General features: G+C 36.5%; 1 protein-coding gene across 4 annotated transcripts in view; it reads right to left on the bottom strand.

Moving 5' to 3' along the window:
- Nucleotides 1-848: 848 nt before the first annotated feature.
- The window catches only part of ACVR1 (activin A receptor type 1), a 141,034-nt gene continuing 128,395 nt past the window's right edge, over nucleotides 849-13,487 (bottom strand). For all 4 annotated transcript variants that reach the window (XM_054562475.1, XM_054562476.1, XM_054562477.1 and 1 more), the window contains 2 exons: nucleotides 2,799-2,929; nucleotides 849-2,067 (listed from right to left, as the gene is read on the bottom strand). In XM_054562475.1, coding sequence (XP_054418450.1) covers nucleotides 1,933-2,067; nucleotides 2,799-2,929 — 266 coding nt within the window. In that variant the 3' untranslated portion in view covers nucleotides 849-1,932. The remainder of the gene's footprint in view (nucleotides 2,068-2,798; nucleotides 2,930-13,487) is intronic.

The raw sequence follows: 13,487 nt of genomic DNA on the forward strand, positions 1-13,487 counted from the left end.
GAAGAATAAGGATGTGCATTATACATGGGTAGTACCTTATATCTGTTCTTGTGTTTTGTAATTATTTGTTACATAAAATTTCTTGTACCATAATATGTTCAAAAATGAATGCTAAAATTCCTTTATAATACAAAAAACCTGTATCTAAATATAAATAACTAAATAATTGAATTAAAAATTAAAACAAAAATTTTTTTTTTCCCCTAAAAGTTTGGGCCCAAAATGTGAGTGTGCATTATATAAGGCAAAATACAGTAAATGATTTAGGTGATAAATTTTATGTTACATGTATTTTAGTACAAATTTTTTTAAAAGTTAAGCACGACTTTAATACACAACCTCCAAGTAAATGTATTATTAACTTACCTCTGGTGAACATTTCAGAATCTTCACACCTCTTCTCTTTTGGGGCTACTGTAAAGCCTACGTTTTCAATCCCGTTGAACAGAGTAAGTGAGAAAAGCCAAAGAAGGACTCTCCTCCAACAGCCAGGTGAGATGCATAGCCTGCTTTCCACTTACACGCGGCTGTATACTAAACAAAATGCTTTGACCTCTCCCTCCGACTTACACTCACAACTATCTTGTGAGGAAGGCGGGACACTCAGGCCTGTTACCCTCACTTCAAAGCTGGGAAAACTGACCAAGGGAAAAAAAATCACAGCCAGAACTCGAAAAAAATAAAATTCAAATTATCTGATACCAAATTCAAGCTGGAAGACATCCTCATAAAATCCTCAAGTTCATTACTAGACTTGAAAAGCAAATTCAATTTATGATGTTTTTCTATTGTTCCCATAAGAAAATGCTCTATATTATGTAGATCTTTTTTATACACTGAAAATTCACTTTTTGACTTGAAAACATTTTATTTAATTTATACAAATAACTACTAAATACAAAAAGTAGATTAAAACAAAATAGTTATTTTTTTTTTCTGGCAGAGTTTAAATGCACATAATGGATAATTCCGAAGAAAATGCATTTTCCCCACAGCGTTCAGGACTAAAATTCTACTGAAATCTTTGCTTCTAAATCAGTAATATATTCAGTGGTGTCACATGGGTAATGGCTAAATACGTTCTGCATAGGAACTGAAAAAAAGTTACAGTCTACACACATACAAATGTGAAGCATTTAAAATGTGAATTTAACTGATAATAAAAGAAAATGTCCATTTCAGAGTATAGTGTTAAAAACATTTCGGTAATAAAATCATAAGACCACATAAAAATAAGCTTTAACATATGCACAAAGTAGTTTTGTAAAAACTGCTAGGTGCACAAGTAATAAATAATTTGCAAAGTTGTGTATAAACAATTCCTAATGTTCAGCATCATTGTAAACATCAGCACGTGTAAAATGCAGCAAAGTCTGACATTACATTTTTGTTTTGCCAAATTGAATTCCTATTATCCAAAGACAGACCAGTGGAGTATGCAGCCAACGTTTTGGCAAGATGGGTCTTTAAAATTAAGAGTAACAGTGCAAGTAAGGAATGCAAAGAATTCCTAGTGCAATAAAGAAGAGAAGCACAGGCAATATTGCTGATTAAAAATTCACCACCTCCTTGAGTTTCCCGTGGGGAGTGTCTAGGAGACTTGTGAAAGATATGCAAAGCCACTGTCTTAATGCCCAGATCTCTCTTAGGATTTCTCTGTTCCTCCAGTTCCCTACCTTTGCAACAGTGTCTGTCCATTAGTCTCTGCAGTGTGAACAGTTGTGAAATGCCCAGTTCACAGTCATTGAGCGAGGTTAGGGTGGTTTTGGTGTCTCCCCAACACATGGCTGGGTAAGATGTTGGCCTTGTCAAAGCAGTCATTTGGGGAGGGAGACAGATGGATTCTGTTCTGATAACCAGTCAGGCCAGCATTAGGTCCCAGCTGGACAATGACAACAACATCAAATCTTCCTTCTTGACACCATGAAAATGTCAACAGTCAGTTTTCAATTTGTCTAGGGAATTATCAATTTTGGTCAAAGTCTTTTTGATACGCAGAGCTGTGAGTCTTGCGGACGGATTTTGATACCAGCATTCTTTCATCAGCTTGGCCAGAGAAGTTAATGTCTGAGAAGAGAAGAAACAAACACCACAATGACAAAGTGTTTTGTTTTTTTTTGGCGGGGAGGGGACAGTGGAGAAGCTGGGCAGATGTATCAGCCATTTTACAGACCCTGTAGGTCTTATGAAGTTAAAGTGGTGTCACTGCCATTGTTTTAAAACCAATAATCAGGGTCCCGAACATGGATAAAGAAGCCACTCTGGAGTTTCATCACATCTGTCGTTTGGACTCCTAATACCACCAAAAGACTGTATCAGGTCAATCACAGAGGCAAGGCTGGGCCCCTTGATGGTTTTATGGGTGGTAAAAATGGCAATACTGACCCAGAGTTAATACTGAAATGTGCAGAAAGGGTCATTACTCGATGTCTTAGATTTGCTACTAAAGAGCAGCAATAAGGATGTTCAGCATTGAACAACTTATATGTTTGGAATTTCACATATGCAGAGATGGGGAAAAGGTTAAAAGCATCACTCAGTATCTTGGTTTACACATGAAAACTGCAGTCCTAGGGCCAGAAGTATAATAATGAGACTCCCAATTTCTGGGGCTAATCAGTAGTACAAAGTCTTGTGAATACTGTCATTCATTAGCAAGATAAATCATCAATGGCTGTTTCAAGAAAGAGACAATTTTCTGAACCTACTCAACGATGTCTAAGGACCTTCTGCATAAAATAGGGAGAGCAAGCAGAGAGCTGAGGATAGCTATGAAAATAAGGAAATGGCAATCTTACCGGGTCTGAGAACCACCTGTTGGGTATGTTTGGCCTCTGTTGATCCACACAGACCACCTTCCTCATATCTTCAAAGCTTGGGTCATTGGGAACCACATCATAGAACGGTGGCTTGTAATCTTCCACAATACCTGCACACATGAATAAAAATTGTTTTGGCTCAGCAAAAGAGTAGAGGTCCCCTCAAGGTTTTTATTGATGAGTGTCACATTATAATGTGACAGAAAAAGTGATGATCACCTTTCTTACACTTCAAGATGATTCTAAAAGCTACAGGTAGGTCTTAAAATAAGTGGAGAATAAGGCAATAAATAGAAGCTATGCAGAAAAACTGGAGGAAAATAATTGTTAAAAGAAAATATGACTACCACTCATGTATTGGGTTGGCCAAAAAGTTCACTTGTTTTTTTCCACAAGATGGCGCAAGTAGCACTTAGTTGTCTTTAATTTCATTTGAAAAAATTTTGTTAGATTGATTGTATTGTGACAGCTGTCATATCAGTGTGCATTAAAAAACAAAAACTTATCAAGTAACCAAGAACAGAGAGAAGAAATCACTTCACAACAACATGACTGGTAGGGAGTGTGGAGACATGAGAGAGCTGGCTGGGCTCCTATATAGTTGGCATCTTAAGTGCTAGAAGGGTATTTTAGCAGCCAGTGGGTTCCCCCTGAGAAGTGTGTGGTCTAAACCCCAAGCTGGGATCTCCATCATACAGCAACAGAGCCAGGAAAAAAAACGAGATAGCATCCAGCTGTGAAAAGCAGCAGGGTTTTTGTCTGCCAGGGAGAGACAGCTGGAGACACAGAGAGCCACTTCAAGGTCCAATGCACAAAATTTTCTTTGCAGCCACTTACCCTGGGCTCCAGCAGAGGGAAGGCAGAGTGGAACTAGATACCTGACAAGAGTCTAGGGCTGGTGGCTCTGGGGAGAGAACTGAAGGAAAACTACTAGGATCCCTGTGCTGAGTCATTCCCCAAACTTCAGAAGCCATCCTTCTCAGGCAGAACAGTCATCTCTGAGTAGCATCAGCTTGAGGGGAAGCAATATTTCACCAGCAGGAATTACTCTGTCTCACCCTGAGGTGCGTAAGCCCAGCTGCTGATTACCATTTGATTAGATTAACAACTGAACTGTTAGATGGCTGATTCGGTTAGCGACTAAAGCTGACATACAAAGAAACAGCCAAAATGAGAAGACAAAGAAAGAGACCCCAAATGAAAGAGCAAGAGAATTCTCCAGAAGAATAGATGAAATGGAAGCAATAAACTTATCAGATAGAGACTTTAGAGTAATGACTACAAGGATACTCAACAGCATGAAAAAAATCATAGAAACCATAATAAAGGACCAGTCAGAAATAAAGAATGCAATATCTGAAATAAATAATACACTGGAAGGAATAAACAGTAGGTTAGATGAAGCAAAGGACTGAATCAGTATTTTGGAAGACAAGGTAGAAAAAAACAATCAGGCAGAGGAACAAAAAGAAAAAAGTATTTAAAAAAATGAGGAGAGCTCAAGAAACATTTTGGACAACACAAAGAGTAACAACATCCACATCATGGGAATACCAGGAGAAGAGAGTGAGCAAGAGATTGAGAACCTATTTGAAGATACAATGGCCGAAAACTTCCCTAATTTGGTGAAGGAAAAAGTCACACAAGTCCAGAAAGCTCAGAATCCCAAACAAGTTGGACCCAAAGGGGCTTACACCAAGACATATCAAAATTGAAATGGTAGAGCTTAAAGACAAGGAGAGAATCCTACAAGGTGCAAGAGAAAAGCAGGTAGTAGCCCTACAAGAGAGCACCAATTAGACTGGCATCTGATTAATCAATAGAAACATTTCAGGCTAGAAGAAAGTGGTATGAAATATTCAAGGTGATGAGAAGCCAGGACTTACAACCAAGGCTACTTCACCCAGCAAGGCTATCATTTAAAACTGAAGGAGAAACAAGAAGCTTCCCAGACAAGAAAAAGCTAAAGGAATGTGTTAAAACAAAACCAGTACTGCAACAAATGTTAAAGGACTTGCTTTAAGAAGAAGAAAAAGAGAAAGTTAAAAAAAAAAAAACAGAGGAAAATAGTCTAACAATACAATGGCACTACATGCATCTATCAATAATCACCTTAAATGTAAATGGCTTAAATACTCTGACCAAAAGATAGAGGGTAGCTGAATGGGTAAGAAAACAAGACCTACATATATGCTGCCTCCAGGAAAACCGTGTCAGATCGAAAGATACACACAGAATAAAAGGGTTGGAAAAAGATATTTCATGCAAATGGAAAATAAAGCTGCAGTAGCAGTACTTGTATCTGACAAAATAGACTTTAAAACCAAGACTATACGGCTATAGCAAGAGACAAAGAAGGACACTACATCGTGATAAAGGGAAGAATATAACAAGAGGATATAACCCTAGTAAACATGTATGCACCCAAAAAAGGAGCACGTCAATATGTAAAGCAAATCTTGAGAGACATAAAGGGAAAGATCGACAGAAATATAGTCATAGTTGGGGATTTTTAACACCCCACTGACTCTAACGGATAGATCTTCCAGTCAGAAAATCAACAAGAGGACAGCAGCCTTAAACAACACACTAGATCAAATGGATTTAATTGATATCTTCAGAGCATTTCACCCCAAAACAGCAGAATATACATACTTTCCAAGTGCACATAGAAGGTTTTCTAGGATAGGCCACATGTTAGGACACAAAACAAGTCTCAATAAATTTAAGAAGACTGAAATCATATCAAGCATCTACTCTGACCACAATGCTGTGAAACTAGATATCCAAAGAACACTGAAAAAACACACAAAGACATGGAAGTTAAATAACATGTTACTAAATAATGAATGGGTCAATAATGAGACCAAAAAGAAATCAAAAGATACTTTAAAACAATGAAAATGAGAACACAACAACCCAAAATCTGTGAGACACTGGGAAAGCAATCTTAAGAGGGAAATTCACAGCATTACAGACCTATCTCAAAAAGCATGAAAAGCTCAAATAAACAATCTAACTTCACACTTAAGGGAACTTAAAAAAGAACAAAAAACAAAGCCCAAAGTAAGTAGAAGGACAAAAATAATAACAATCAGAGAAGTAGTAAATGAAATAGAGTCTAAAGAAGTATAAAAAGGATCAATGAATCCAAGAGCTGGTTCTTTACAAAGTTAAACAAGATTGACAAACCTTTAACCAGACTCATCAAGACAAAAAGAGAGAGGACCCAAACAAATATTTGAGAAATGAAAGAGGAAAACTAACAACTGACACCAAAGAAACACAAAGGATTGTTAAGAAAATATTATGAACAACTGTATGCCAAAAAATGGACAACCTAGGCGAAATGGACAGATTTCTAGATACCTACAATCATCCAAAACTGAATCAGGAAGAAAGAGAGAATCTCAATAAGTAGATTACACCTAGTGAAATTGATGCAGTAATCAAAAAACATCCAACAAACAAAGCCCTGGACTAAATAGCTTCACAGGTAAATTTTAGGAAACATTCCAAAAACTAAAGCCTCTCCTTCTCAAAGTATTTCATAGAGAAGGAAAGGCTCTCAAACTCATTTTATAAGACCAGATTTATCCTAATTCCAAAACCAGATAAAGACACTACAAAAAAATTATAGGCCAATATCCCTGATGAACATAGACGTTAAAATCCTCAACAAAATATTAGCAAACCGAATATAGCAATGCATCAAAAAGATAATACACCATGATCAAGTGGGATTTATTCTGGGAATGCAAGGTTGGTACAACATTCACAAATCAATAAGTGTGATTCACCACATAAACAAAATGAAGGGTACAAACCACATAATCTTCTCAATAAATGCAGAAAAAGCTTTTGATAAAATCCAGCACCCATTTATGATAAAAACTCTCAGCAAAGTGGGAATAGAGGGAACAAACCTAAACATAATAAGGCCATATATGACAAACTCACTGCCAGCATCACACTCAAAGAGCAGAAACTACAAGCATTCCCCTTAAGATTGGGAATAAGACCAGGACATCCACTTTCACTTCCTTTATTCAACATAGTACTGAAAGCCCTAGACACAGCAATCAGACAAGAAGAAAAAATAGAAGGCATCCAAATTGGAAAGGAGTAAGTACAACTGTCTTTATTTGCAGATGGCATGATACTGTACATGGAGAACCCCAAAGATTCCACCAAGAAACTACTAGAACTGATAAATGAATTCAGTAAAATAGCAAGATACAAAATTAATACCCAGAAATCAGTTGCATTTTTATATGCCAGTAATAAACTAACAGAAAGGGAAATTAAGAAAACAATCCCATGCACAATTGCTTCAAAGAGAATAAAACATATAGGAATAAACCTAACCAAGGATATAAAAGACCTGTACACGGAAAATTATAAGACGCTAAACAAAGAAATTGAAGAAGATACAAAAATGGAAGTATATACCAAGTTCATAGATAGGAAAAATTAACATCATTAAAATGTCCATACTACCCAAAACAATCTATAGATTCAATGCAATTCCTATCAAGATTCCAATGATACATTTCACAGAACTAGAGCAAATATTCCAAAAATTTATATGGAACCACAAAAAGCCCTATATAGCGACAGTGATCCTGAGAAAGAAGAAAAAAAATTGGAGGAATCACGCTATACTATACTGTACAAGGACATAGTAATCAAAACAGCCTGGTCTTGGCATAAAAGCAGAGGCACAGATCAATGGGACAGAATAGAGAGACCAGAAATAAACCCACAACATTACAGTCAATTAATATTGAACAGAGGAAGCAAGCACATACAATGGGCTAAATATAATTTATTCAATAAATGGTGTTGGGAAAATTGGACATATACATGCAGAAAAATGAAACTAGACTACCTTCTTACACCACACACAAGAATAAATTCAAAATGGACCAAAATGGACCAAAACCATAAAAATCCTAGAAGAAAACATAGGTAGCAAAATCTTGGATATTGCTCACAGCGATTTTATGTTGGATATATCTCCCCAGGCAAGGGAAACAAAAGAAAAAATAAATAAATGGGATCATATCAAACTAAAAAGATTTTGCACAGCGAACAGAATCATCAACAAAATAAAAAAAAAAAACCCATTGAATGGGAGAACATGCTCTCCGATGCCTCTGATATGGGTGTAATATCCAACATTCATTAAGTACTTACAAAATTCAACACCAAAAAAACCCAAACAACCCAATTAAAAAATGGGCAAGGACCTGAATAGACTTCTCCAAAGGGGACATTCTGATGGCCAATAGACATATGTAAAGATGCTCAACATCACTAATCATCAGAGAAATGAAAATTAAAACCACAATGAGATATCACCTCTCACCAGTCAGAATGGCTATCAATAAATCAACAAACAACAAGTGTTGGCAAGGATGTGGAGAAAGGGGAACCCCTGTGCACTGTTGGTGAGAATGTGGACTGGTGCAGCCAATGTGGAAAGCAGTGTGGAAACACTTCAAAAAAAATAAAACTGGATCTGCCTTTTGACCCAGTGATCCCACTTCTGGGAATATATCTGAAGGAACCCAAAACATTAATTCAAAAGAACATAACCACTCCTACGTTCACTGCATTATTTACAACCTCCAAGATATGAAAGCAGCCAAAGTGTCCACCAATAGATAAGTGGATAAAACATTTACACGTTTTATTGGACAAAACATTCACTGGACATTTACATCATGGAATTCTACTTGGCTGTAGAAAAGAAGAAAATTTTACCCTTTGCAACAGTGTGGATGGACCTGGGAAACATTATGCTAAGTGAAATAAGCCTGTTAAAGACAGACAAATACCATATGATTCCACTCGTACGTGGAATCTAATGCACAAAGCAAACTAACAAGGAAAATGGGGACAGGCTCATAGAGAGCAGGATGACAGCTAGTCGTGTGGGGGAGGTTGGGAGTGGAGGGGCTGAGCAAAAAGGAAAAAGTGCTAATGGGCTGGACAACAGTGTGGTGATTATTGGGGGAGGGACGGATAAGGACTAAGTGATATTCGAAAAAAATACAATACAGGGTAAATTTTAAAAACATCATAACTGGTGAACTTTTGTGTAGCCATTTTAATAGAGAAGATGGAAGAAAATAAGCAAAATTTTCAGCATATCATGCTTTACTATTTCTAGAAAGGTAAAAACACAACTGAAAGGCAAAAGAAAGTTTTGCGAAGCCTATGCGGGACATGCTATGACTGACTGGACATGTCAAAAGCAGTTTGTGAAGTTTCACACTGGAGATTTCTAGCTGGAAAATGCTACACAGTCGAGTAGACCAGTTGAAGTTGATAGTTATCTAATCATGAGAACAATCAACATTATACCACACGGGAGATAGGCTATGTATACAAATTATCCAAATCATAAAGTTATTGGTGAAAATGAAAAATGTGTCCTTTATGGAAAAAACCATACGGACTTTTTGGCCCCCAATACTTACAATTATTAACAAAATGCTCCAAGAATGTCCATAAACAGCTGTATAATACCCAACAGGACAAAGAAGACCCAAGACAAAAATTTCTTTGGTGATCAAAAAGACACATCATCTTTTGACATGAATCTAGTGGTTTCAGACCATAATAGAAATAAAAAGTTGTCCACAAACTAGAGTTACAGGCAAACAAATAACCCACAAATATTATTGAAATACTGCTTTTTGTTATAATTAGGAAAAACATCCTTGCTATAAAATCACTCCTCCCTTTGGGAGGATGCATATAATTAATATAAATTATGAATTTCCCCATTCATTCATTCTATGTGGACTGCATGCCAGCTAACTGCCAGATACAGCCCTCTGATGGCTCAATTATTTATTCTCAGATTGAAGTACAAAATATAGGGAAGGACAGTCATTTGGAAAAACAAGAATGACTGAAAAGGATAAACTCTCCCTTACTCCCAAGCAAATATGAAAGTGGCTAATTTTAGTTTCTGCTTTAATGCCTTAGAAACCTTTTTTCTCCAGCAAAATACCATCTACTCCTTAGTTTTCACAAGGAAGAGTAATTCTACAAATAAAAAATTTTAAAACGCCATCACTTCAGGGTGGGAGGATCCAAGATGGTTGCATAGGAAGGCCCGAAACTCACCTCCTCCTATGGACATGCCAAACACGCATCTAATATAGAGCAATTCCTCCTGAAGGACAACTAAGGGCTGACTGAACAGTTTCAGTGCAACTAATGAGACAGGAACCACAAAAGGAAAAGAAGGAGACAGAGACATAGTCACCATGGGAACTCTACCAGACAGGGTGACCTGCAGTGAGAAGGGAGTATCACTGAGGGGCCACAGGGGCAGATACGCCTGCTCTGGGACACAGCAATAAAACAGTGATTTAAAAGGTACCTAGGCGATATGTAAAAATATCAATTTACTGACTCCAAGATGCCTGCCAAGTGGGTGGGGAACTGTGGGAACTCTCTGGGATCTGCAGAAACTCTAGAATCAAAAGTACCTGCTAGTGCCATTGTTTACATTCCCCTTCCACCCAGCTAGCACAGGTGTAAGCTCAGTCTGATGTTCCAGACAGCCTGTAAGGCCACCACAGCATGCCCTGGGCTACCTCAGCCAACAGCACTGGAGCCCCAGCCAGTGGACCCCTAGGATGTTCTGGAACCCACTGCAACCCTAGCCGGCTGTCTCCCCAGGGTGCGCCAGTGCCACACATGCCCTCTTTGGCTCCAGCTGGCCTGTCAAAACCACATAGCATGTGCAGTCTACACAGACATCTGTCCTACACAAGGCCACTCCTTCCAGACTGGGAGAGGGAGCTATTTCTAATTCATAGAAACAAACACAAACCCAAACAAAATGAGAAGACAGTGGAATATGGTGCAAATGAAGAAACAAGAAAAAACACAGGAAAAAAATCCCTAATGAAATGGAGATAAGTCATCTGCCTCAATAAATTCAAGAAGATTGCAATCATATTAAGTATGTTTTTCAACTCCTTACCACAACAGTATGAAACTGGAAATCAATTACAAGAAAACTGGAAAAAACACAAATACATATAGACTAAACAACTTACTGAACAACTATTGGGTGGGTCAGCAAAGGTGGAAAATAATAAAAACCAAAACAGAAATTAGTTAAATAGAAATTAAACAAATAGAGAAGATACAAGTATTAGTCACATGTATCAGGAAAAAAGAGAGAAGGACCAAATAAATAAGATGAGGAATCAAACAGAAGTTATAAATGACACGACAGAAATATAAAGGATAATAAAATAATACTATCAACAATTATATGGCAAAAAATTGGACAACCTAGCAAAAATGAATAAATTTATAAAAACATACAACCTTCTAAAACTGAATCAGAAACAGAAAACCTGAACAGACTGACTACAAGTAAAGAAAGTGAATCAGTAACCAAAACCCAGCGAAGAAAAGTCCAGAATAAGAATGCATCACAGGTAAATTCTACCATATGTTAAAAGAGAAGTTAATACCTACCCTTCTCAAATGATTCCAAAAATTTCAAGAGAAAGAAATTCTCTAAACTCATTCTATAAAACCAGCAAACATATAACCAGACAAAACACACACACACACACACACACACACACACACACACACACGAAAATTATAGGCCAATAGCCCTGATGAATGAATGAATACATACATTCAACAACATATTAATGAACTGAATTCAACAGAACATTAAAAGGATCATACATCATGATCAAAAGGGATTTATTCCAAGGTTGCAAGAATGGTTCAATATCCACAAATAAATGAATGTGATACACAATATTAAAAAGACCAAGGATAAAAATTATGATCATCTCCACAGATGCAAAAATAAAACATCTGGGAAAATGCTACATCCATTTTATGATAAAAACGCTCAGCAAAGTGGGAATGAAGGGAACATGCCTCAACATTATGAAGTTGCTATATAACAAAGCCGTAACTAACACCATATCCTACAGTGAAAAACTGAAAGCTTTCCCTCTAAGATCAGGAGCAAGACAAGGGTGTCCACTCTCTCCACTTTTATTCAACATAGTACTGGAAGTCCTTGCCACAGGAATCATACAAGGAAAAGAAACAAAAGGCACTCAAATTGAAAATGAAGAACTAAAGCTGTTACTATTCGCAGATGACATAATATTATATATAGAAAACCCTAAAGACTGCACTAAAAAAAAAAAAACAGAACTAATAAATGAACTCAATAAAGTTGCACTGTACAAAACCAATATTCAGAAATCTGTTGTTTCTGTATACTAATAGTGAGCTATCAGGAAGAGAAACTAATAAAACAATCTCATTTACAACTGCATCAAAAAGAATAAAAACACCTACAAATAAATTTAACCACACAGGTAAAAGACCTATACTTAGAAAGCTGTAAGACACTGAAGAAATTGAAGATGACACAAATAAATAAAAGTTTCTACTGTGCTCACAGATTGGAAGGATTAATAGTGTTAAAATGTCCACACAACCTAAAGCAATGTACAGATTCAATGCAATCCATATCAAAATATCAATGACATTTTTCACAGAACTAGAAAAAATAATACTAAAATTTATGTGGAATCACAAGACCCTCAGCAGACAAAGCAATATTGAGAAAGAAGGACAAAATGGAAGGTACAACACTACCTGGTATCAAAAATTACTACAAGGCTATAGTAAACTAAACAGCATGGTACTGGCATAAAAATAGACACATACATAGATCAATGGAACAGAATAGAGAGCCCAGAAATAAAACCATGCCTATATGATCAATTAATCTATGACAAAGAAGGCGAGAATATACAATGGGCTCTTAGCAATATTTTCTTTGGATATATCTCCTTGGGCAAGAGAAATAAAATAAACAATAAACAATAAACAAGTGAAAACACATTAAACTAAAAAGCTTTTGCACCACAAAGGAAACATTAACAAAACAAAAGGACAACCTACTGAAAGAGAGAAGATATTTGCAAATGATATATCCTATACAGATCATTCGTACAACCCAACATCAAAACACCAAACAATCCAATTTAACAATAAACAAAGGACATGAAGACACTTCTCCAAAGAAGACATACAGGTGGCCAACAAACACATGACAAGATGCTCAACATCACTAATCAGGGAAATGCAAATCAAAACTACAATGAGATATCACCTCATACCTAAAGTCAATGGATAACAACTGTCGGTGAGGTAAAGGAACCCTCAGGATTGTTAAGTTGGTTCAGCCACTGTGGACAACAGTATGGAGGCCTTAAAAAAAAAAATTAAAAATAGAACTACCATATGCCTCAGGAATTCCACTTCTAGGTATTTATTCAAAGAAATCCAAAACACTAATTTGAAAAGACATATAAACCCCTATATTCATTTCAGTATTATTTACAATAGCCAAGATATGAAAGCAACCTAAGCATCTACTGATAGATTACTGGATACAGAAGATATATAATCTCCACCCCCCCGCCATATATATATATATATATATATATATATATGGCATATATATATATATGTGTGTGTGTGTGTATATATATACACACACACACACACACACACACATACATACACACACACACACACACACATAAACACACACAAATATTTTTGAGCAACAAAAAGAATAAA

The sequence above is a fragment of the Pteronotus mesoamericanus genome, unplaced genomic scaffold, assembly GCF_021234165.1.
Source record: "Pteronotus mesoamericanus isolate MK-2021 breed Mesoamerican mustached bat unplaced genomic scaffold, CSHL_Meso_final scaffold_651, whole genome shotgun sequence".
NCBI classification, from domain to species: domain Eukaryota; kingdom Metazoa; phylum Chordata; class Mammalia; order Chiroptera; family Mormoopidae; genus Pteronotus; species Pteronotus mesoamericanus.